General features: G+C 40.6%; 1 protein-coding gene across 6 annotated transcripts in view; it reads left to right on the top strand.

The window, feature by feature from the left end:
• Nucleotides 1-11,409: 11,409 nt before the first annotated feature.
• LOC110504371 (glutamate receptor 3) overlaps nt 11,410-27,324 on the top strand; it is a 228,838-nt gene continuing 212,923 nt past the window's right edge. Inside the window, exons 1-2 of one of the 6 annotated variants that reach the window (XM_036970542.1) lie at nt 11,410-12,115; nt 13,023-13,181. In XM_036970542.1, coding sequence (XP_036826437.1) covers nt 12,037-12,115; nt 13,023-13,181 — 238 coding nt within the window. In that variant the 5' untranslated portion in view covers nt 11,410-12,036. The remainder of the gene's footprint in view (nt 12,116-13,022; nt 13,182-27,324) is intronic. The other 5 variants (XR_005041266.1, XM_036970543.1, XM_036970540.1 and 2 more) reach the window with 5 other exon arrangements.

A 27,324-nucleotide genomic window follows, 5' to 3' on the forward strand; every position in this document is an offset into this window, starting at 1 on the left:
ACTCTTTCCCCTTTTACTATCTCTGACTTTGCTGATGAGGAAACATGTACATACTATGACTTAGATATGTGGTTGCCCCACCTAGCTATCTAGAGATGAAGGCCCTAACTGTAAGTCGCTCTGGATAAGAGCGTCTGCTAAATGACAAAAATGTAAAATGTAAATTACACAGGGAATGCAGTGCTATTTCGGGACTCAGCCTTTATAATGCTTGATTAACTGCACAGTTCGACTGCACTAATCAACGTCCTTTTCCCACAAGACTACATTTCTATGATTGCAGATGAGGGCCTGTTTTCTCAGTGGAGGAGACGGGAGGGGTAAAATGTGAGACATCACGGATACTTCTAGAAGAAGGCCTGTTTTCTCAGTGGAGGAGAGGGGTAAAATGGGAGACATTATGGATACTTCTAGAAGAGGGCCTGTTTTCTCAGTGGAGGAGAGGAGTAAAATGGGAGACATTATGGATACTTCTAGAAGAGGGCCTGTTTTCTCAGTGGAGGAGAGGAGTAAAATGGGAGACATTATGGATACTTCTAGAAGAGGGCCTGTTTTCTCAGTGGAGGAGAGGAGAGGAGTAAAATGTGAGACATTATGGATACTTCTAGAAGAGGGCCTGTTTTCTCAGTGGAGGAGAGGAGAGGAGTAAAATGTGAGACATTATGGATACTTCTAGGTGACTGCAGAGGTTGAAGAAATCAGACGTTTAAATGTAAAACACAATGAAAATGTGGTACTTACCTGTATGATTGGTGATAATCACATCCTTTCAAGGTTACATAGAATGGTTTTTGAGGACTTACAGGGAGATCCTTGTAAGAAAAGTCCATTTAGCCACAATCCATGGACCTTAATTAATGAACCATTTAATAAGCCTGTTAAATTGTAGTCATACTGTATCTTATAGACAAGGCACAATGTTATCTTCAGAAGAAAAATATTTAGTCAATCTCCTTGTTTTTTGAATTAAATATGATTTAGCCCAACTTTCTAGATTCTAATGTTTCTACACTATTCATGGCTCATTTTCCAGTTTCATACATTTTGAGTGCTTAGTTTGTGTTTGTTTTGTGTTTGTTCCCGCTGGTCGGAGCTCCACCCATGCACATCCAGGTTCTATACAAGGAGTGCCCGCGGACGTGCGCATGCATATCAAAGATGATCTATTATATTGACAAGATAGTCGAGTGACCGCTGTAACAATTGAAATGTATGTCCTTAACGATGGAAGGCAGGTTGAAGGAGGCGAGACCAGGTGGGACCATTCTAGCCAATGAGAGGGCAGATATGCGTGTGAACGACACCATTTTTGCAGTCCAAACACTTAAAAGATACACCCTCGTCCACTTACCCTCGCTTTATGCCCTTGGGGGAATCCCGGTCGCCATCTTGGAGGGCGGTCCAGTTGATAAGCCAAACAAGGGAAGTTTGCAACGTAAGCCCCTCAACCCCCGTTTTTAGTAGTTTGCAATTATGTTCACTCCAGTGCCTAAAACTCCCCATGATATTATCACGATTGTACATCCGCTAAGAAAAGTCAGAAAAGTTAAAAACAACATCAATTGAGAAGTCAACATACAAGTGTAAGTAAAAACGAATGTAAATAAGTTATAAATTATGCTACTAATGCACATGACGTCACAAACAAGTATAGTAAAAAGTCATGTTTTTGTTTGGTTATATTTTGTAAATTGTAGAAATAAAACATTTTCCTTCTTCAGAAGTTCCAGCTAGGCAGGCTAACGTTAGATAGCTAATTCATTTGCTAGCTATCATACTGTAGGCATATATTAATAATTATATATTTAATATAAGTAGACATACACTCATAATTGACTGTAGCGCATATAAAGCACCCACAAGTTACTGGTGGCTGAAAACACAATCATCGCGGGATGAATGAGTGACGAATTTCCGGCCAACGGTGGTCCATTTAAAAATCATTAATTCCTCCTTTTTTATTTTTTATTATTATTTTTTATTTATTTTATTTTATTTTTATTAACAACAAATCAATACATAAACCACATGAGGGAACACAAGCATGCATAGATTCCAAACAATGGACAATTGAACTAGGGGGTACAATATCACATTACAATTCCACAAGGACCTTAAGGGACATACATATACTTACAATTCGAACAGTTTTTTTGTTAGTAGAGTATTTAACCGTCTTAAAATACAGTTAAATTTATTTTTGTAGGGTACGAAAATGTGTTTTTCTGTTTGTAAATTTACATTTGTGTCTATGAAATTTGGCCAAAAGAATAATTAAATGAATTACATAAAAATGTTTCAGCTTATTTCTATCGTATGTTAAGAATCCAAACAGTACATCTCTCCACAATAGTGTAAAATCTTCATAAATGTGTTCAATTATAAACCTACTGATGTCTTGCCACAGTTTTCTTACATGCATACAATGCCAAAAAAGATGCAACACTGTTTCTGGGTGGTCATTACAAAAGGAGCAGTTTGAGTTGATGTTTTCCTCAAACTTCTTCATATAGTGGTTGGCAGGATAATATTTATGAATAATTTTAAAGGAAACTTCCTTAATTTTGTTAACAAATAGGTATGTGTGTGGCAACATCCAAACTTTTTCCAACAGATACTATCAATAAATCCATTCCAATAAGGCATGACATAAGGTACAACATCCTGCTGAAACAAGGTTCGTATCGCTCTGTTGTTGAATGGACCAAAAGAGAAACAAATCTTTCCTACTGATGAGTCAACAGGGACAACAGAAGGTAGGCTCTGAGGGTCAGGTCTTTCCTACTGATGAGTCAACAGGGTCAATAGAAGGTAGGCTCTGAGGGTCAGGTCTTTCCTACTGATGAGTCAACAGGGTCAACAGAAGGTAGGTTCTGAGGGTCAGGTCTTTCCTACTGATGAGTCAACAGGGTCAATAGAAGGTAGGCTCTGAGGGTCAGGTCTTGACACGTTCCCAAATAACATAGCAACACCTAAGGGAATGGCATCTAAAACAATTGCAAAATCTTTAGGTGTTACAGGGACCTTGTAAAGTGATAAGAATTCTTTATAACTGAGTAAAAGGCCCTCTGCATTTACCAGTTGGCTCACCAATAGGATATTATTTCGGAACCAATATTCTAAAAACAAAGAAGTATTTCTATCCAATATACACTCCTTGCTCCCTCGCCCTGCAAGTGTATACTCATCAGACGTCATGACTTGTCATCAGAAGTGTCTACTTAATTAGAGGGCTGAGGGGATAGAGTGTGTCTTTTAAATGTTTGGACCGTACTAATGGCTGTATATACGAACGGACAAAACAATCGACCACGTGACACCATTCATTACTATGTGAAGACTCAAAAGCGCATTAAAGCCAAATGAAGTCGGTTAAGATGGTGTCTTGTGGAGACATAACATGCGCAGTTTGATCTACTCCAGGAAGTGATGTTGCGGGCTAGCTCAGGGCTCTCCGGTCCTGTCCAGATGGGAACCAGCTTTTGTCAAATTTATATCAAAAGTTGCTTTTTTAAATTATTTTTTTCCCCCGTTTTAGCTAACCCTAACCCCTATCCTAAACTTAACCTCATTTTCCTAACCAGCCACGTGAATTATCCTAACCTGCTGTGTAAGTTCTCCTAAACCTGCTACAAAAAGTACATTCTGACAAAAGCTGGATCCCTTCTAGCCATGACCAGGCTGCCCCATCTCATTGAGTGACTCAAGTTGAAGACCGACCAGGGTCCTGCTGGCTGCCATTAGCAACTCAATTATCCTTATAACTTCTTCTGTGTGAGATTTAAAAAATTATCAGTTGAAGGACATACAGTACCAGTCAAACGTTTGGACACACCTACTCATTCCAGGGGTTTTCTTTATTTTTTACTATTTTCTACATTGTAGACAGCGAAACTATGAAATAACACAATGTAGGAACCAAAAAAAGTGTTAAACAAATCAAATGTATATTTTATATTTGAGATTCTTCAAAGTAGCCACCCTTTTGCCTTGATTTCAGCTTTGCACACTTTCACCCATAGACATTTGGAAGAACCTGGACAAATGTAAAATATTGAGGTCAAACCTTTGTTTTTGAAAGTCACTTTTGCCTGTTAAGCATCGTAATGATTTATTTAAGCTAGTAAATTAATTCTACATTTCCTTTTTATACTCAACTATTCATTTCCTCCCTTTCAATATTGACTGTAAGTGGGTTACAATTTAAATGAGTAATATCCCTTATCATTTAGGGCTGTTATACAACTCGTAGTCAGAGTGTTTTCAATTTGAAGGGGCAATCTGCAGTTCCTACGTACTTTTGGACTTTGTGAATTAAATATATTATATGTACCCATTGTTTCTTGAAGATTATACCTTATGAATGAGCTTAGTTCAACTGCCGTACCTCACCATAATCCAAAATATGAGCTTGTTTTTTCTAATGTAAGTAAACAGAGTAAATGTGAACAAATACTATATAGCCTAAAAACATGGTTAAAACTATATAATGTTGATGTCATGGATGGGCAGTCTTTGCATCCATAGCTCTGCCTATGAATTTGAGAGTGGTTACATTTATCCAGACCCATCCCTAAGCTTTTATTTTTACCAAAACAAGGGCCGGGGACACACTTTGTTATTGTTTGAACTGCTGATTGTAGCTTTAAAGCCATCATCAGCATATTATCATATAATTATTGTTATCTATCGCCAAGATCTTATCCGAGGGGGTTATTAGGGCTTGTGAAGGAATTAAAATCGTGGGGAGGTAGAGTGTAGATGGAGACAGGCACACAGCGTGTGTGTGTGTGTGTGTGTGTGTGTGTGTGTGTGTGTGTGTGTGTGTGTGTCTGTGTGTGTGTGTGTGTGTGTGTGTGTGTGTGTGTGTGTGTGTGTGTGTGTGTGTGTGTCTGTGTGTCTGTGTGTGTGTGTGTGTGTGTGTCTGTGTGTGTGTGTGTGTGTGTGTGTGTGTGTGTGTGTGTGTGTGTGTGTGTGTGTGTGTGTGTGTGTGTGTGTGTGTGTGTGTGTGGCTAGAGACACAGCATGGACCAGACACAGTTCCTGATGAGAAATAATATAACAGGGTCATCAGCGTTTAGTATCACTGATAACTGTGTGTTTCTTTCTCTGTGTGTGTGTGTGTGCGTGTTTGGTGTCAGTGATAACAAGAGCCTAATCAACATCTAGCTGTACTTCATCTGTGACTGATTGTTTGTCTTTATAGTTTCTCATTTGAAAGGCTGATACCTGGTAACTTACACTTTACATCCAGAGAGAATCCCAAATGTAGCTAGTTTTGTAAGACACTGTATAGATACAGTAGCTATTAAATACATTATCTATAAAATATAGTGTATATATAAAGTAATCTATACAATATAGTATCTATAAAATACAGTATCTATAAAATGTATTGCACAACTAGCTACATTTTTCTTTAATCACTTTGTAATGTTGACGCAGGGAGTTACGAAGCAGGTGCAGTTAGTGAGTTTAATAATGAATGCAGAACGACACAAAAACGAGAAACGTCAGACAAGGAAACATAACCAATACTGCCTGAACATAATGAGTGTTGCCAGGTGTGACTATTGAGGGTTTCCAGGTTTGCATAATGAGGGTTGCCAGTTGTGCGTAATGAGGGTTGCCAGGTGTGGCTATTGAGGGTTGCCAGGTTTGCATAATGAGCGTGTGTGTATTGAGGCTTGCCAGGTGTGTGTTACCAGGTGTGGGTATTGAGGTGTGGGTATTGAGGGTATTGAGGGTTGCCAGGTGTGGCTATTGAGGGTTGCCAGGTTTGCATAATGAGGGTTGCCAGGTGTGCGTAATGAGGGTTGCCAGGTGTGCGTAATGAGGGTTGCCAGGGGTGCGTGATGAGGGTTGCCAGGTGTGCGTAATGAGGGTTGCCAGGTGTGCGTGATGAGGGTTGCCAGGTGTGCATAATGAGGGTTGCCAGGTGTACATAATGAGGGTTGCCAGGTGTACGTAATGAGGGTTACCAGGTGTGCGTAATGAGGGTTACCAGGTGTGCAAAATGAGGGTTGCCAGGTGTGCGTAATGATGAGTTGCCAGGTGTACGTAATGAGGGTTGCCAGGTGTGCGTAATGAGGGTTGCCAGGTGTGCGTAATGATGAGTTGCCAGGTGTGCGTAATGATGAGTTGCCAGGTGTGCGTAATGAGGGTTGCCAGGTGTGTGTAATGATGAGTTGCCAGGACAGGTGGTTAGTCGACCGGAGATGTTGAGTAGACAACTTTATACACATATTTTTTAATTCCACCCTGTAAACATTCATTTTCCTGGCGGCGAGCAAATGGAGGAGGAGTCTCGTGTTTTTGAATGTGTGTATGCGTTCCTCCTTTTAGAAAACAACAGCTGATTCAAAGGGGGTGTGGTGGAACGTAACACACTTCATCCTCTGCCGAAGTAGTCGATGGAGGCGTGAAGCAGACTCCTTTCTCCGGCCTACTAACTAAATTACACTCTTCTCGACCAATCAACCACTTAATGGTTTCCAGAGTCATAGAGGATAGACTTTTTTTTACCAATTGAGAATCTCCCACAGATTTAATGAAAAAGAGATACTTAGTTTGGGCCTCTTAGCCAGCATCAAGAGGGTACAGCTTCAAAATACTAATGAAAAAAAACGTCTTTGATTAAGTCTGCTTGGAGTGCAAGGTGAATGGGGTTTACACATTTGGCCTCTATTTCATTGGTTCCATTGTGCCAGACAAGCTCAATTGAGTGCAGCAAAAGTGAAGGAAAACAAATAGTGCTTAAACCTAGGCCTTTAGCCAGGTCCAAGTGATTGCAGGGGGGACAAAGGATCAATGCTGTGGTGGCAGGGACGCTCCCAGGGGGCCTACAGACACTGTGTGTGTGTGTGTGTGTGTGTGTGTGTGTGTGTGTGTGTGTGTGTGTGTGTGTGTGTGTGTGTCCTACTGACACTGGGAAGTAAGTTGTGAGTATTGATGTGCACTCTGACACTTCTGAAAAGGAATCCCCCAAATCCAGAGGGACCAGGCCACACCAGGCCCATATCATGATTTGATTGTCAGAATGATTGATTGGAGCCACACCACACTGCACCACCGCCACATATGATTGGACAGATTCAACAAAGGGGTGTTTTATATTAATTTACACTCTAAATAGAGATCAGAAATATTACTGTATATGTTATCAGAAAGAGTACTGTATATATTATCAGAAATAGTACTGTATTTATTACCCTGTAACTGAACCAGCTAGGGTCACAGTAGCCGATATCTCTGAACCAGCTAGGGTCTACTGTACCCTGTAACTCTGAACCAGCTAGGGTCTACTGTACCCTGTAACTCTGAACCAGCTAGGGTCTACTGTACCCTGTAACTCTGAACCAGCTAGGGTCTACTGTACCCTGTAACTCTGAACCAGCTAGGGTCTACTGTAGCCTATAACTCTGAACCAGCTAGGGTCTACTGTACCCCGTAAGTCTGAACCAGCTAGGGTCAGCTGTACTCTGTAACTCTGAACCAGCTAGGGTCTACTGTACCCTATAACTCTGAACCAGCTAGGGTCTACTGTAGCCTGTAACTCTGAACCAGCTACGGTCTACTGTACCCTGTAACGCTAAACCAGCTAGTTTTCCAAGTCTTGCTGACTACAAAGTCATCCTCAGGTTTTCTCCAAGATTGATGTCATCAGCAGGCAGGCCCCACAGCTCCATGATGTAAACATTGAAAAATATCTCACGAAGAAAAGTATCATGTCCCAAAAGGCACCCTATACCCTACATAGTGCCCTACTTTTGACCAGATCTCTATGGGCCCTGGTCAAAAATAGTACCCTATATAGGCAGTAGGGTACCATTTGGGACAGTTCCATTTGGGATGTAGCCCAAGATCAAGATCAAGTGAGAGACAAGATAGTGAACACTTGTATCAGCTCACCTAACTAATACCAAGGCTTTAGCTCAGCAGGCTCACACAGTAATGTGATGCGTAGAATCCCTGGGTTTGAACCACAGGCCTGGTTGGTCACATCAGAAGCTACAGCAATTTATTCTCCAACTGTTATATTATTTCTCTCATAATTTTCTCTCTGTGTCTATTAGTGTTAATATGTATAGTTTGATAGGGAGGACTGTCGATCTCGGGTCTATTAGTGTTAATATGTATAGTTTGACAGGGAGGACTGTCGATCTCAGGTCTATTAGTGTTAATATGTATAGTTTGACAGGGAGGACTGTCGATCTCGGGTCTATTAGTGTTAATATGTATAGTTTGACAGGGAGGACTGTCGATCTCAGGTCTATTAGTGTTAATATGTATAGTTTGACAGGGAGGACTGTCGATCTCAGGTCTATTAGTGTTAATATGTATAGTTTGACAGGGAGGTCGATCTCAGGTCTATTAGTGTTAATATGTATAGTTTGACAGGGAGGACTGTCGATCTCAGGTCTATTAGTGTTAATATGTATAGTTTGACAGGGAGGACTGTCGATCTTGGGTCTATTAGTGTTAATATGTATAGTTTGACAGGGAGGACTGTCGATCTCAGGTCTATTAGTGTTAATATGTATAGTTTGACAAGGAGGACTGTCGATCTCGGGTCTATTAGTGTTAATATGTATAGTTTGACAGGGAGGACTGTCGATCTCAGGTCTATTAGTGTTAATATGTATAGTTTGACAGGGAGGACTGTCGATCTCAGGTCTATTAGTGTTAATATGTATAGTTTGACAGGGAGGACTGTCGATCTCGGGTCTATTAGTGTTAATATGTATAGTTTGAAAGGGAGGACTGTCGATCTTGGGTCTATTAGTGTTAATATGTATAGTTTGAAAGGGAGGACTGTCGATCTTGGGTCTATTAGTGTTAATATGTATAGTTTGACAGGGAGGACTGTCGATCTCAGGTCTATTAGTGTTAATATGTATAGTTTGACAGGGAGGACTGTCGATCTCAGGTCTATTAGTGTTAATATGTATAGTTTGACAGGGAGGACTGTCGATCTCGGGTCTATTAGTGTTAATATGTATAGTTTGACAGGGAGGACTGTCGATCTCGGGTCTATTAGTGTTAATATGTATAGTTTGACAGGGAGGACTGTCGATCTCGGGTCTATTAGTGTTAATATGTATAGTTTGACAGGGAGGACTGTCGATCTCAGGTCTATTAGTGTTAATATGTATAGTTTGACAGGGAGGACTGTCGATCTTGGGTCTATTAGTGTTAATATGTATAGTTTGACAGGGAGGACTGTTGATCTCAGGTCTATTAGTGTTAATATGTATAGTTTGACAGGGAGGACTGTCGATCTCAGGTCTATTAGTGTTAATATGTATAGTTTGACAGGGAGGACTGTCGATCTCAGGTCTATTAGTGTTAATATGTATAGTTTGACAGGGAGGACTGTCGATCTCAGGTCTATTAGTGTTAATATGTATAGTTTGACAGGGAGGACTGTCGATCTCAGGTCTATTAGTGTTAATATGTATAGTTTGACAGGGAGGACTGTCGATCTCAGGTCTATTAGTGTTAATATGTATAGTTTGACAGGGAGGACTGTCGATCTCAGGTCTATTAGTGTTAATATGTATAGTTTGACAGGGAGGACTGTCGATCTCAGGTCTATTAGTGTTAATATGTATAGTTTGACAGGGAGGACTGTCGATCTTGGGTCTATTAGTGTTAATATGTATAGTTTGACAGGGAGGACTGTCGATCTTGGGTCTATTAGTGTTAATATGTATAGTTTGACAGGGAGGACTGTCGATCTCAGGTCTATTAGTGTTAATATGTATAGTTTGACAGGGAGGACTGTCGATCTTGGGTCTATTAGTGTTAATATGTATAGTTTGACAGGGAGGACTGTCGATCTTGGGTCTATTAGTGTTAATATGTATAGTTTGACAGGGAGGACTGTCGATCTCAGGTCTATTAGTGTTAATATGTATAGTTTGACAGGGAGGACTGTCGATCTCAGGTCTATTAGTGTTAATATGTATAGTTTGACAGGGAGGACTGTCGATCTCAGGTCTATTAGTGTTAATATGTATAGTTTGACAGGGAGGACTGTCGATCTCGGGTCTATTAGTGTTAATATGTATAGTTTGACAGGGAGGACTGTCGATCTCAGGTCTATTAGTGTTAATATGTATAGTTTGACAGGGAGGACTGTCGATCTTGGGTCTATTAGTGTTAATATGTATAGTTTGATAGGGAGGACTGTCGATCTCGGGTCTATTAGTGCTAATATGTATAGTTTGACAAGGAGGACTGTCGATCTCGGGTCTATTAGTGCTAATATGTATAGTTTGAAAGGGAGGACTGTCGATCTCGGGTCTATTAGTGCTAATATGTATAGTTTAACAGGGAGGACTGTCGATCTCGGGTCTTTTAGTGCTAATATGTATAGTTTGATAGGGAGGACTGTCGATCTCGGGTCTATTAGTGTTAATATGTATAGTTTGACATGGAGGACTGTCGATCCTGACTCATTGCTCTCAGGGTCTATTAGTGTTAGTATCTATAGTTCTACAGGGAGGACTGTCGATCCTGACTCAGTGCTCTTGGATCTGTTAATGCTAATAGGTATAGTTTGACAGGGCGGACTGCCGATCCTGAGACATTGCTCTTGCGGTCTATTAGTGCTAATAGGTATATTTTGACAGGGCGGACAGTCGACCCTGAGTCATTTGGAAAGCAGTCTATTACAGTATCAATGGCTGAAGTCTTGCCCATTTGCAATGCAATTAAAAACTCAATTTTCGAAGAGCTTTGCTGCGGTTGATAAATGACGCAGTAATCCGCTAACTGCTCCTCTGTTTGGCTGGAACACAGTGATGATAGACGGGTAGTGAGAGAGAGAGAGAGAGAGAGAGTGGCTGTTAGGAGAATAAACTCACTGAGAACTTTCTAGAAAATAGTAACTAGGCTACACATAGAGAACCGAAAAATTGGTGGTAGGCAACAGAGCCATACATATAAATATATATATAGCTGTAGTGGGTTCAGAAAAAGAGATTCGCAATGGCAATCATGCGTCATAAGTGAAAGAAAGGTACAGTAATTATGGACATTTTAATTAAAAACGACCAGTAACAAATAGAGAGATCTAACCATGAACATTTAGACTTTAAGGCGTAAATACCAACAGTGTTTTAGTGTGTTTCTCTCGTTCCCGAGTTCCACTCACTTCAGCACTATGGACAGCTCCTCATGGTGCGCTCTCTATCCGGGTTCTGAAAGGAGAGCGAGGAGGACACAGACATGTATGCATAGTACTTCACGTTAGGATACAGTTTGCCCACGCTTTTAAAAATAATTAGGAAATCAAAGATAGTCCATATGTTTTTTAAACAGGTTAGTCTATATAGATGTTTAACAATACAAGTAATTCACTTCTGTTCATAGCGGTATGACAACACATTCACGAATACCAGAGGTTATGTATACTTTATTCCGGGAGGTTTTGAATAGCTTCTAATTATGAATCCACTTGTGTTCTTTGGTTTTTCCTTTACCCTATCCGTGCTCACTAACGCCAACTTCCCCTCATCATATCCTTGAGGCGGCAGCTGCACCAGCTGTAAGCGGTTAGCTACTGTAGCCAATTGAAAAGCATTGGACGCCTGTGATTGCAGTGCTTTCTCCTATTGATTGCGCGCGGGGTAATGTGGACGAGCGTGGCACTTGTGTCTTGCAGTCAGTCTTACTAGTGGAACCGAGCTGGGCTAGCGAAACCCAGTAACGTTGTCCGGTACACACAGAAGGAGGGAAGCTTTTTGATTCAACGTCAGATAACATTTGATCCAAATCGCCAAAGGCCCAATCGGAGAAGCGTGTTTTCTTAATCAGATCGGCTTGTTTCTCCACCACCATCTTTGGGACGGATAAGTCTCTCTCTCCCTCGCAGTTGCAGAAAATTGCTCCGCAGCCTTGTAAGCAATTGGTGCACTGTGAGCGACCATCATAAATCTGGAGGATTTTCAGCGTCCGCGGGTTTGCTTCTGAATTTGCTTAGGCAGGCTGTTTAAGGAGTTGAGTACGCAGGTTGGAGAAATTGATAAAATGGCACAAAAATGCGTCTTATTTTTATTGTGGCTTTCGGGCAGATCACTCGCGGGATTTCCCAATCAGATTAATATAGGTAAGTGGATCATAAAATAATTCTAAATAATTAAATTCATTTTTACCCATAATTTTATGGATAATACCGTCTTGTTTTATCTTCGGAGTAGGACCTTTATTGTGTGTTATTAAGTGGGCTAACTTGCTTTGCTTGCAGTAAGAAATTGTGAACTTGCGCTGTCACTTTGGTTACAGATGTTAAGAAATTCAATGTTACCAAAATGCTTGAAGCAAACTACCACATTGAATAGAAAAGGTTGCAACTTTATAAGGGTGAAAATTGGCGGGCACAATTCCGAAATAACAGATTTATGTAGACCGAATGATGAGGAGAAAAGATGGATTATGTGTGATCTCTTTCTCCAAATTCATTTGAGACATGGTCCTGTTTACATGATCTGTGGTGTTTGGTTTAACACTTGAGATCCTTGTATAAACAGAACGATGAGAATCCCTGCAGCTACAAAAAGTGCTCATGTAAGCTACATTCAAGTCTCTTCCTCAAGTATCTTCCTTAAGTTTTGCCCGACAGGCCATAGGCTACCCTCTTAAATAAAAGGTGTTATCTAGAACCTAAAATGCTTCCTCGGCAGTCCCCACACTTTGAAGAACCCTTTTTGGTTTCAGTTAGAACCTGTTTGGGTTAAATGTAGAACCCCTTCCACAGAGGGTTCTATATGGAACCCAAAACGGTTCTACCTGGAACCAAAAATAGTTATCCTACGGGAACGCCCAAAGAACCCTTTTGGAATCCATTTTTCTAAGACTGTACCTAACATCCGTGTGTTGGTTTTGCGAGGGCCAGGGGTTCCCTGTGGCCTCTATAATAAAAAGCTGAGGCAGAGAGATTAGGATGTAAAATGTGTGTAAATAATGGTGATGGGAAATGGTAGCCAAAGTTGATTATGTATCTGTATGTCTTCTAGGGGGTCTGTTCATGCGGTCCACTGTGCAGGAGCACAGTGCGTTTAGGTTCGCTGTTCAGCTCTACAACACCAACCAGAACACTACGGAGAAACCCTTCCATCTCAATTACAATGTAGACAACCTCGAGTCGTCCAACAGCTTCTCAGTCACCCATGCATGTAAGTACAGAGCTGTTTTCAATTAAAATCTCCCTTTGCTCTGAATATGTCCAGAATTCCCCCTTGAAAACACAAGTGCGCAAACACAAAAGACACACACACACACACACGACATTTGTATAAAAATCTCTTGCTTGGTCTGCTTTAGCTGCAAGCGTGTAAACCAACTGTAGATAAGACCAGGGTACTCAGGGTGGCGGGACAGAATGCCTTTAGATGTGTCAATGGTTCACTGTTGTTGCGCTACACCAGTGGTCACCAACTTTTGAGTCAAGATCACTTTCTGAGTCAAAATGCATGACGAGATCTACCGCTCAGATAAAAACAAATAAACATACATTTAAATGTATTAAGCCTATTCAACATTAACCTATTAACAACAGTTGTGCAGCAATGAGGCTTGTGCAGTAGGCTATAGTCCCAATATATCATCCCTGCATATTGGCTATGCTTGAATTCCCCTGGCAATGTTGTTGTTCTCAGGCCATTTTGAAATTCTATATATTTTTAAATTGCTATATGATAACACTGGTAATAGATCATTTGTTGAATTACTATGAGGCACAGCTGAGTGAGCAGAATAATGTATTGTATTTTACTGGATTGATGGCTTGCATCTATCTGATGGTCAGTCTGAGGGAAGGGAGGGAATATTTAGAATTTTATTAGGATCCCCATTAGCTGTTGCAAAAGCAGCAGCTTCCCTTTCTGGGGTCCAACACAAAACATGACATAATACAGAACGTTAATAGACAACAGCTCAAGGACAGAACTACATAAAACCATTTTTAAAGGCACACGTAGCCTACATATCAATAAATACTCAAACGATCGAGGTCCAATGGAGGAGAGTCGTTGTGCCGTGTTGCTTTATCTGTTTTTTGAAACCAGGTTTGCTGTTTATTTGAGCAATACGAGATGGAACAGAGTTCCATGCAGTAATAGCTCTATATAATACTGTACACTCTCTGGAATTTGTTATGGATTTGGGGACTGTGAAAATGTCTGGTGGGGTAAGTTTGTGTGTCAGAGCTGTGTGTAAGTTGACTATGCAAACAATTTGGGATTTTCAACAACTTAATGTTTTTTTTTTATAAAAAGAAGTGATGCAGTCAGTCTCTTCTCAACTCTTAACCAAGAGAGACTGGTATTCATAGTATTTATATCAGCCCTCTGATTACAATTAAGAGCAATACGTGCCACTCTGTTCTGGGCCAGCTGCAGCTTAAGTAGGTAGGTCTTTCTTTGCAGCACTGGACCACACGACTGGACAATAATCAAGATTAGATAAAACTAGTGCCTGCAGGACTTGCTTTGTGGAGTGTTGGTGTCAAATCAGAGTATATCTTTATTACAGACAGACCTCTCCCCATCTTTACAACCATTGAATCTATATGTTTTGACCATGACAGTTTACAATCAAAGGTATCGCCAAGTAATTTAGTCTCTTCAACTTGTTCAAAAGCCACACCATTCATTACCATATTGAGCTGAGGTCTAGAACTTAGGGAATGATTTGTACCAAATGCAATGTTCTTAGTTTTTAGAGATGTCAGATCGGCTTGTTTCTCAGTTTATTAATGGACCAGTTTATTAATGGCTACCCATTCCAAAACAGACTGCAACACTTTAAGGGTTTCAGTGAGTTCATCAGCTGTGGTTGCTGATGTGTATATGGTTGAATCATCAGCATACATAGACACATGCTTTGTTTAATGCCAGTGGCAGGTCATTGGTAAAAATAAAAAGAGCAGAGGGCCTAGAAAGCTGCCCTGCGGTACACCACACTTTACATGTTTGACATTAGAGACGCTTCCATTAAAGAAAACCCTTTGAGTTCTAGTAGATAGCTCTGAATCCATGATACGGCAGAGGTTGAAAAGCCATAACACAATATTTTTTTAACAACATTTTATGGTCAATAATATCAAAGGCTGCACTGAAATCTAACAATACAGCTCCCACAATCATTTTATCAATTTCTTTCAACCAATCATCAGTAATTTGTGTCAGTGCAGCACATGTTCAGTGCCCTTCTCTATAAGTGTGCTGAAAGTCTGTTGTTTAATTTGTTTACAGAGAAAAAGCATTGTATTTGGTCAAACACCATTTTTTTTCAAACAGTTTGCGATGAGCTGGCAGCAAGCGTATAGGTATGCTGTTAGAACCAGTAAAGGCTCTTGGGTAGCGGAATGACTTTGGCTTCCCTCCAGCCCCGAGGACAAATACTTTCCTCTAGGCTCAGATTAAAGATATGACAGATAGGAGTGGCTATAGAGTCAGCTACCATCTTCAGTAGCTTTCCATCAATGTTGTCAGTGCCAGGAGGTTTGTCATTATTGATCGATAACAACAATGTTTCACCTCTCCCACACTAACTTTACAAAATTCAAACTTCCAATGATTTGTCTTTTATTATTCGGTTTTTTTTTATGCATGAATACGATGGCTCACTGTTCGTTGTTGGCATTTCCTGCTTAAGTTTTCCCACTTTGCCAGTGAAGTGATCATTAACTTAATTGGCAACATCAAATGGTTTTGTGATGAATAAGCCATCTGATTTGATGAAAGATGGAATTGATGGAGTTGAATTTGTCTTTCTGCCCATATTTCATTTAAAGTACTCCAAGTTTTTTGTTTTTCCATCAGTCTTTATATCATTGATCTTTGCTTCATAATACAGTTTCTTATTTTTTGTTGAGTTTAGTCACGTAATTTCTCAATTTGCAGTAAGTCAACCAGTCGGATGTACAGGCAGACTTATTAGCCACTCCTTTTGCACCATCTTTCAACCATACAGTTTTTAAATTCCGCCTCAATCCATGGAGCCTTAACAGTTCTAACAGTCAGTTTCTTTACAGGTGCATCAATAATTGTAAGAAGCAATTTCATGAATTTATCAAGTGCAGCATCTGGATGCTCCTTATTGATCACATCAGACCAATAAATATTTTTAACATCATCCACATAAAAGTCACAGCAAAATCTTGTGTATGATTTCTCACACTATTTTAGGCCCAGCTTTTGGAACTTTGGCTTTCAGGATTATAGCCACTATATTGTGATTACTGCATCCAATGGGTACAGATACAGCTTTAGAACAAAGTTCTACAGTATTAGTAAAAATGTGATCGATACATGTGGATGATCTTGTTCCTGTAGTGTTTGTAAACACCCTGGTAGATTGATTAATAACCTGAACCAGATTACAGGCACTGGTTACAGTGAGAAGCTTCCTCTTGAGCAGACAGCTTGATGAAAACCAGTCAATATTCAGGTCCCCAAGAAAGTAAACCTCTCTGTATACATCACATACACTATCAAGGATTTGACACATTATTTAGATTCTGACTGTTAGCACTTGGTGGCCTGTAGCAACACCCCAAAGGAAAAGGCTTTAGGCGTGGTTGCATGTTCACTTGGCACAACACTTCAATAACACTTGACATAAGATCTTCTCTAAGCATTATAGGGATATGGCTCTGAATATATATATATATATATATATATATATATATAACACACACAGCAACACTTCCCCTATAAGCATTTGTCTCTTCTATAGATGTTATATCCTTGTATTGCTACTGCTGCATCATCAAATTAATTATGTAAATGAGTCTCAGAAATGGCTAATATATGAATGTTACCTGATGTTAGCAAGATACTGATTTCATTAACCTTATTTATATTGCTACATATATTCATATGGGCTATTTTCAGCCCTTTCCTGGTTGGCTTATCAGAGATAGATATAATATGGAAAAGAGCAGACAAAGCAAGACAAAAAAATATATACATTCAGCAGTCCATTAATCAACTGGTGTGTGCTGTGGGGTTGAAGCTACGAACTCATAGTCTTTGCTCTCTCATCCCGTCCAGGCTTCTGCGAAGGAGAGTGGATAATGATCCTGTCATAGAGGTTGTAAGCAATGTCCCCATGTGCTGTGGCAGCTTTCATGGCTGGGATCAGTTCTTTCCTCTTCTGGTGCACAGCTTCAGGATAGACCTTGTTGAAGATGTACGTTCCTCTCACATTCTTGGCTTTTCCAGAACAGTTACCTTGTCCTTGAACCTCAGGAACTTGACCACTATCGGCCTGGGCCTGTCGCCTGGGACTGTCATGGGTTTTCCATTCCTGTGAGCGCACCCCACCTCAATCTTCCTGTGTGTCCATCTTCAATTTCTCAGAGATAATTTCCCTCACATTGTCCTCAGACTCCGTCCAGGTCTCATGTGGAGATTCTGCAATTCCGTCCACAACCATGCTATTCTGCCTTGATTGTCCCTCCCTTGTCATCTTGGATTCAGACACAGAACTGATGTCCTCTCTCAATGACTTGCAGATTGCTGTCTTCTTGCCGTTCTCCTGTTTCAACTCATCGAGCTGACCCTGGGAGAACAGCAAACTGTTCTTCAGGACCTGGACCTCTCTGGTCAGGTCCATTCTTTTATTAGTAGACTCCCCCAGTATTTGGACACTTGAAGCTATTTTCTTGTTGTTGTAACAATTTTTGTTTGTTTAAAATATCTGTCACCTGTGATAGACACCACTGTCCTGAGCGGTAGTCCTGTTGAGGACAGTGTGAGGCTGCCTCTCACCCGACTCAATCCCTTTTGTCTCCTTCCCTCCGCTGAGAAAAGAGGACAGCCTTCCAGCTGATGGAGAACTAAAGTCGCACTAGATTATTTCTGCCTCATGCACCAATTCATGTTGTTCCTCCTAAGACCAGAGAAATATTCCCTCGATATTAAAAAAGACAAAAACTAACAACAAGCTTTTCGGAACACTTTGGTGTACTCATTCATTGTAAGTGAAAGTAGGGAGACCTCGCATTTTATGGCTCATAAAATGTTGAACAAAGTGTTGACAGTGCTGTATAACAACATAAACGTGAACTTGGTCATAAAAAGCAGTTCTTTACTCTGTTCGTTATCTCTCTCTAGTCAATGTTTTAAACGTTTGCAATGCATTCTAGCTTTCTTTTTACAGTCTATGGCTCGAGGAAACTGTGCAGACACGATGATCTGAGCTGTCTGATTGGCCAGCCGTAGGCCTATAGCTGCGCTCGATTTGCTCTCTGGGCCTGCCAGATAGGCGGAGCTCGGATCACGGTAGACTCACAGTAGGGTCACTGTAGTGTCACTGTAGACACTCTTGGTAGACACTCCCGGTAAAGAATCTCGGTAGACACTCTCGGTAGACTCAGCATCTAGATGTGGTCAAAAGGTTTGCCCAGACAGGGAAAAGACAATGGCCTACTCTTGACATCATATAGTGTTCTGCTGCAGAGCGTTGTAAACAGACGTCTCTGGTCCTCTGTGGTTCTGCCCACACATATAAAACATAATGTGGAACAGTCATCCAGCAGACATGTTTATCCAAAGCATCGTACAGTTTAACACATGCAGCCTATTCAGAACACGTGGCCCATCCAGGAATTAAACCCACAAACCTCGTCTGTGTAATTGGAACCACATTGGCCCGATGTGTCTGGCCCGCTGGTCATTGTGGCTCTCCTCTCCTCTCCACTCTTCTCGTCTTGTCTCCTCTCCTCTTGTCCCCTTTCCTCTCCTCTGTCTCCTCAGCTCAGCCCCCACTGCACTGTCAGCTCATTAGCACACAGACCTCATATTGCCTCATTGCGCTGTCATTGGCTGATGGGAAAATAAAATCCATACCCCCCTCACCATACCCAAACCGGTAAATTAGTTGGGACTGAGTCCTGCAGTGGAGAGGTGAGTCTGAGAGGTGGGTGGGTCAGAGGTGGGTGGGTCTGAGGTGGAAAGGTGGGTCGGTAGAGAGTTGGGTCTGAGAGGTGGGTCAATAGAGAGGTGGGTCTGATAGGTGGATCTGAGAGGTGGGGTGGTGGAGAGTTGGGGTGGACAGGTGGCTCAGTAGAGAGGTGGGTCTGAGAGGTGGGGAGGTAGAAAGGTGGGTCAGTAGAGAGGTGGATCTGAGAGGTGGGGTGGTGGAGAGGTGGGTCTGAGAGGTGGGTGGCTCTGAGGTGGGTATGACAGGTGGATCTGAGAGGTGGGGTGCTGGTGGTGTGGGTCAGAGTTGGGTGGGTCTGAGAGGTGGGCAGGTGGAAAGGTGGGTCGGTAGAGAGGTGGGTCTAAGAGGTGGGTCAGTAGAGAGGTGGGTCTGATAGGTGGATCTGAAAGTTGGGGTGGTGGAGAGGTGGGTCTGAGAGGTGGGGAGGTGGGTCTGAGAGGTAGAGAGGAAGCAGAGAAAGCAAAGCTCCCATATCACAGTTAGCCAGCCAGAGAAGCGTGGGCTGTTACCGCGGCGTCCTAGTTAACGAACACGCCCTGCACCCTCTCCTTCACGCTGTTGATAGGGACACAGAAACAATAAGCAAATGAGTAAATAAATTATAGATAACGGCGTTGGTAATTTCACGCGTGTTGAAGGAGCAGGGGAGCATGGGAGAAAGAGGGCTTGATATCAGAATCAAATTAAAACCATGAAGGCAGGCAGAAGCAGAGACAGTCTTCTCCCTCGTGGCTTAGAGAGAGGGTCGGGCTCCTGAGGGCGCCATTTCTGCTTTCTCATTCACACACAATCATGTCACCATTCACGTCTTATAGCAGCTCCATGAAGAGTGTGCGTGTGTGTGGGTGCGTTTTGTGTGTGTGCCGCCATACTCTGTGTGTGAGAAACGTACGAGCCTTTGATGTTGAGGAAGGTGTGGAAAAGCAACGTGTGCTCTGTCTGTCTCTGCACTGAAAACAGTGGAACGTTGTCTCACAGCCATTCCTGTTTGTTGTGGGAACTGTTTCTTTGATGTTGAGGAAGGTGTGGAAAAGCAACGTGTGCTCTGTCTGTCTCTGCACTGAAAACAGTGGAATGTCGTCACACAGCCATTCCTGTTTGTTGTGGGAACGGTTTCTTTGATGTGTTTTTGAAGTCATCTGCTGGGGTTTGAATCTGCCTCTTCTACTGTATGAGCAGGACACGCTGTTCTACATACAGGCCTAGGCTCAGGGGAAACCCTAAATGACAACATACTTGACCAGAGCCATATGCGTCCTGGTCAAATGTAGTGCTATACTATGGGCCCTGGGTCCTGGTCAAATGTAGGTCTCTACTACGGGCCCTGGTCAAATGTAGGGCTCTACTACGGGCCCTGGTCAAATGTAGGGCTCTACTACGGGCCCTGGTCAAATGTAGGGCTCTCTTATGGGCCCAGGTCAAATGTAGGGCCCTACTACGGGCCCTGGTCAAATGTAGGGCTCTACTACGGGCCCTGGTCAAATGTAGGGCTCTACTATGGGCCCAGGTCAAATGTAGGGCTCTACTACGGGCCCCGGTCAACTGTAGGGCTCTACTACGGGCCCCGGTCAAATGTAGGGCTCTACTACGGGCCCCGGTCAACCGTAGTGCTCTACTATGGGCCCCGGTCAACTGTAGGGCTCTACTACGTGCCCTGGTCAATGTAGTGCTCTACTACGGGCCCTGGGTCCTTGTAAAATGCAGGGCTTTACTACGGGCCCTGGTCAAATGCAGGGCTCTACTACGGGCCCTGGTCAAATGCAGGGCTCTACTACGGGCCCTGGTCAACTGTAGGGCTCTACTACGGGCCTTGGTCAAATGTAGGGCTCTACTACGGGCCCCGGTCAAATGTAGGGCTCTACTACGGGCCCCGGTCAACTGTAGGGCTCTACTATGGGCCCCGGTCAACTGTAGGGCTCTACTACGTGCCCTGGTCAATGTAGTGCTCTACTACGGGCCCTGGGTCCTTGTAAAATGTAGGGCTCTACAACGGGCCCTGGTCAAATGCAGGGCTCTACTACGGGTCTTGGTCAAATGCAGGGCTCTACTACGGGCCCTGGTCAAATGTAGGGCTCTACTACGGGCCCTGGTCAAATGTAGGGCTCTACTACGGGCCCTGGTCAAATGTAGGGCTCTACTACGGGCCCTGGTCAAATGTAGGGCTCTACTACGGGCCCTGGTCAAATGTAGGGCTCTACTACGGGCCCTGGTCAAATGTAGGGCTCTACTACGGGCCCTGGTCAAATGTAGGGCTCTACTACGGGCCCTGGTCAAATGTAGGGCTCTACTACGGGCCCCGGTCAAATGTAGGGCTCTACTACGGGCCCCGGTCAACTGTAGGGCTCTACTACGGGCCCCGGTCAAATGTAGGGCTCTACTACGGGCCCCGGTCAACTGTAGGGCTCTACTATGGGCCCCGGTCAACTGTAGGGCTCTACTACGTGCCCTGGTCAATGTAGTGCTCTACTACGGGCCCTGGGTCCTTGTAAAATGCAGGGCTTTACTACGGGCCCTGGTCAAATGCAGGGCTCTACTACGGGCCCTGGTCAACTGTAGTGCTCTACTATGGGCCCTGGTCAAATGTAGTGCTCTGCTACGGGCCCTGGTCAACTGTAGTGCTCTACTACGGGCCCTGGTCAACTGTAGTGCTCTACTACAGGCCCTGGGCCCTGGTCAAAAGTAGTGCACTATAAAGGGAAATATGTATTTTTTTGTAATTTTATATTTATTAAACTTTAATCAGGCAAGTCAGTTAAGAGCAAAATCTTATTTACATTGACGGCCTACCCTAGCCAAACCGTAACCCGGACGACGCTGGGCCAATTGTGCGCCACCCTATGGGACTCCCGAATCATGGCCGGTTGTGATACAGCCCGGAATCGAAACAGGGTCTGTAGTGACACCTAGGTAGACTCAGTCTTCTACTCAACATGAAGGCTGTCAAACTGTTGCTGGACCTGACTAGGACTTTGAGTTGGGGCTTTGAGAATATGATTTAACATTGGAATGACATTCTCCTTCAACATGATCAGCAGCATATTCTAGATCAGATACAAGCCTCTTGTTTCCTGTTCAGGTAGCTAGCTCTAGTGTAGCATCTGGGAGTCCTGTCAAGCTGAGCCTGCAAATAGCAGACAGCACAATAGTCTACACACACACACACACACACACAAGCATGCATGATCATATGCACACACACACAAACCCCTGTACCAACAATAGTCCTTAGATGTTCACTCCGGATCAGTGCCAGAAACCTCTCTCTGAATGTGACCAGAGATGAATATTGTTGAATAGAGAGTCAGTCGTTTGTTGAGCCATTCTGATGCTGCTGAAGCTTTCCATACCACAGTTGAATCAGTCTGGGCCTCTCTGAGTAGGCCTTTTTTATATTGTTATTAATAAATTGAAATGGACAGATAAGGACCTGATCCCAGATCAGCACTCCTATTCTTTGTGGGTGTGGGCCCTGGTCATAGTCCTCAAAGAAAAGCTCTGACGAAGTCAGTGAGGATGATGCGTATGTCGATTAAACAACTGCTACTGGTAGAGCAGTGAATTCAATATGTACGTCAGCCTAAACAACTAGTAGAGTAGTGAATTTAATACGTACTTAAACAACTAGTAGAGTAGTGAATTCAATATGTACGTAAACAACTAGTAGAGTAGTGGATTCAATATGTACTTAAACAACTAGTAGAGCAGTGAATTCAATATGTACGTAAACAACTAGTAGAGTAGTGAATTCAATATGTACTTTAACAACTAGTAGAGTAGTGAATTCAATATGTACGTCAACCTAAACAACTAGTAGAGTAGTGAATTCAATATGTACGTCAGCCTAAACAACTAGTAGAGTAGTGAATTTAATACGTACTTAAACAACTAGTAGAGTAGTGAATTCAATATGTACGTAAACAACTAGTAGAGTAGTGGATTCAATATGTACTTAAACAACTAGTAGAGCAGTGAATTCAATATGTACGTAAACAACTAGTAGAGTAGTGAATTCAATATGTACTTTAACAACTAGTAGAGCAGTGAATTCAATATGTACGTAAACAACTAGTAGAGTAGTGAATTCAATATGTACTTAAACAACTAGTAGAGTAGTGAATTCAATATGTACTTAAACAACTAGTAGAGCAGTGAATTCAATATGTACGTAAACAACTAGTAGAGTAGTGAATTCAATATGTACTTAAACAACTAGTAGAGTAGTGAATTCAATATGTACATCAGCTTAAACTACTAGTAGAGTAGTGAATTCAATATGTACTTAAACAACTAGTAGAGTAGTGAATTCAATATGTACGTCGGCTTAAACAACTAGTAGAGTAGTGAATTCAATATGTACTTCAGCTTAAACAACTAGTAGAGTAGTGGATTCAATATGTACTTAAACAACTAGTAGAGTAGTGAATTCAATATGTACTTAAACAACTAGTAGAGTAGTGAATTCAATATGTACGTCGGCTTAAACAACTAGTAGAGTAGTGAATTCAATATGTACTTCAGCTTAAACAACTAGTAGAGTAGTGGATTCAATATGTACTTAAACAACTAGTAGAGTAGTGAATTCAATATGTACGTCGGCTTAAACAACTAGTAGAGTAGTGAATTCAATATGTACATAAACAACTAGTAGAGTAGTGAATTCAATATGTACTTAAACAACTAGTAGAGTAGTGAATTCAATATGTACTTCAGCTTAAACAACTAGTAGAGTAGTGAATTCAATACGTACTTCAGCTTAAACAACTAGTAGAGTAGTGAATTCAATATGTACTTTAACAACTAGTAGAGTAGTGAATTCAATACGTACTTAAACAACTAGTAGAGTAGTGAATTCAATATGTACGTCGGCTTAAACAACTAGTAGAGTAGTGAATTCAATATGTACTTTAACAACTAGTAGAGTAGTGAATTCAATATGTACTTCAGCTTAAACAACTAGTAGAGTAGTGAATTCAATACGTACTTCAGCTTAAACAACTAGTAGAGTAGTGAATTCAATACGTACTTCAGCTTAAACAACTAGTAGAGTAGTGAATTCAATATGTACTTCAGCTTAAACAACTAGTAGAGTAGTGAATTCAATACGTACTTAAACAACTAGTAGAGTAGTGGATTCAATATGTACTCAAACAACTAGTAGAGCAGTGAATTCAATATGTACTTCAGCTTAAACAACTAGTAGAGTAGTGAATTCAATATGTACATAAACAACTAGTAGAGCAGTGAATTCAATATGTACTTTAACAACTAGTAGAGCAGTGGATTCAATATGTACTTAAACAACTAGTAGAGCAGTGGATTCAATATGTACTTAAACAACTAGTAGAGTAGTGGATTCAATATGTACTTAAACAACTAGTAGAGCAGTGGATTCAATATGTACTTAAACAACTAGTAGAGTAGTGGATTCAATATGTACTTAAACAACTAGTAGAGCAGTGGATTCAATATGTACGTCAACCTAAACAACTAGTAGAGTAGTGAATTCAATACGTACTTCAGCTTAAACAACTAGTAGAGTAGTGAATTCAATATGTACTTCAGCTTAAACAACTAGTAGAGCAGTGAATTCAATATGTACATCAGCTTAAACAACTAGTAGAGTAGTGAATTCAATATGTACTTAAACAACTAGTAGAGTAGTGAATTCAATATGTACATCAGCTTAAACAACTAGTAGAGTAGTGAATTCAATATGTACTTAAACAACTAGTAGAGTAGTGAATTCAATATGTACTTAAACAACTAGTAGAGCAGTGGATTCAATATGTACGTCAACCTAAACAACTAGTAGAGTAGTGAATTCAATATGTACTTCAGCTTAAACAACTAGTAGAGTAGTGAATTCAATATGTACTTCAGCTTAAACAACTAGTAGAGTAGTGAATTCAATATGTACTTCAGCTTAAACAACTAGTAGAGTAGTGAATTCAATATGTACTTAAACAACTAGTAGAGCAGTGGATTCAATATGTACGTCAACCTAAACAACTAGTAGAGCAGTGGATTCAATATGTACGTCAACCTAAACAACTAGTAGAGTAGTGAATTCAATATGTACTTCAGCTTAAACAACTAGTAGAGTAGTGAATTCAATATGTACATCAGCTTAAACAACTAGTAGAGTAGTGAATTCAATATGTACTTCAGCTTAAACAACTAGTAGAGGAGTGAATTCAATATGTACTTAAACAACTAGTAGAGTAGTGAATTCAATATGTACGTAAACAACTAGTAGAGTAGTGAATTCAATATGTACTTAAACAACTAGTAGAGTAGTGAATTCAATATGTACTTCAGCTTAAACAACTAGTAGAGTAGTGGATTCAATATGTACATAAACAACTAGTAGAGTAGTGAATTCAATACGTACTTAAACAACTAGTAGAGTAGTGAATTCAATATGTACTTAAACAACTAGTAGAGTAGTGAATTCAATATGTACTTAAACAACTAGTAGAGTAGTGAATTCAATACGTACTTCAGCTTAAACAACTAGTAGAGTAGTGAATTCAATATGTACTTCAGCTTAAACAACTAGTAGAGTAGTGAATTCAATATGTACTTCAGCTTAAACAACTAGTAGAGTAGTGAATTCAATATGTACTTAAACAACTAGTAGAGTAGTGAATTCAATATGTACGTAAACAACTAGTAGAGTAGTGAATTCAATATGTACTTAAACAACTAGTAGAGTAGTGAATTCAATATGTACTTCAGCTTAAACAACTAGTAGAGTAGTGGATTCAATATGTACATAAACAACTAGTAGAGTAGTGAATTCAATACGTACTTAAACAACTAGTAGAGTAGTGAATTCAATATGTACTTAAACAACTAGTAGAGTAGTGAATTCAATATGTACTTAAACAACTAGTAGAGTAGTGAATTCAATACGTACTTCAGCTTAAACAACTAGTAGAGTAGTGAATTCAATATGTACTTCAGCTTAAACAACTAGTAGAGTAGTGAATTCAATATGTACTTCAGCTTAAACAACTAGTAGAGTAGTGAATTCAATATGTACTTCAGCTTAAACAACTAGTAGAGTAGTGAATTCAATATGTACTTCAGCTTAAACAACTAGTAGAGTAGTGAATTCAATATGTACTTCAGCTTAAACAACTAGTAGAGTAGTGAATTCAATATGTACTTCAGCTTAAACAACTAGTAGAGTAGTGAATTCAATACGTACTTAAACAACTAGTAGAGTAGTGGATTCAATATGTACTTCAGCTTAAACAACTAGTAGAGTAGTGAATTCAATACGTACTTCAGCTTAAACAACTAGTAGAGTAGTGAATTCAATATGTACTTCAGCTTAAACAACTAGTAGAGTAGTGAATTCAATATGTACTTCAGCTTAAACAACTAGTAGAGTAGTGAATTCAATACGTACTTAAACAACTAGTAGAGTAGTGAATTCAATACGTACTCAAACAACTAGTAGAGTAGTGGATTCAATACGTACTTCAGCTTAAACAACTAGTAGAGTAGTGAATTCAATATGTACTTAAACAACTAGTAGAGTAGTGAATTCAATATGTACGTCAACCTAAACAACTAGTAGAGCAGTGGATTCAATATGTACGTCAACCTAAACAACTAGTAGAGTAGTGAATTCAATATGTACTTCAGCTTAAACAACTAGTAGAGTAGTGAATTCAATACGTACTTCAGCTTAAACAACTAGTAGAGTAGTGAATTCAATATGTACTTCAGCTTAAACAACTAGTAGAGCAGTGGATTCAATACGTACTTAAACAACTAGTAGAGCAGTGGATTCAATATGTACTTAAACAACTAGTAGAGTAGTGAATTCAATACGTACTTAAACAGCTAGTAGAGCAGTGGATTCAATACGTACTTCAGCTTAAACAACTAGTAGAGTAGTGAATTCAATACGTACTTAAACAACTAGTAGAGTAGTGGATTCAATATGTACATAAACAACTAGTAGAGTAGTGAATTCAATATGTACTTAAACAACTAGTAGAGTAGTGAATTCAATATGTACTTCAGCTTAAACAACTAGTAGAGTAGTGAATTCAATACGTACTTAAACAACTAGTAGAGTAGTGGATTCAATATGTACTTCAGCTTAAACAACTAGTAGAGTAGTGGATTCAATATGTACTTCAGCTTAAACAACTAGTAGAGTAGTGAATTCAATACGTACTTCAGCTTAAACAACTAGTAGAGCAGTGAATTCAATATGTACGTCAACCTAAACAACTAGTAGAGTAGTGAATTCAATATGTACTTAAACAACTAGTAGAGTAGTGAATTCAATATGTACTTAAACAACTAGTAGAGTAGTGAATTCAATATGTACTTAAACAACTAGTA

The sequence above is a fragment of the Oncorhynchus mykiss genome, chromosome 31, assembly GCF_013265735.2.
Source record: "Oncorhynchus mykiss isolate Arlee chromosome 31, USDA_OmykA_1.1, whole genome shotgun sequence".
NCBI lineage: Eukaryota > Metazoa > Chordata > Actinopteri > Salmoniformes > Salmonidae > Oncorhynchus > Oncorhynchus mykiss.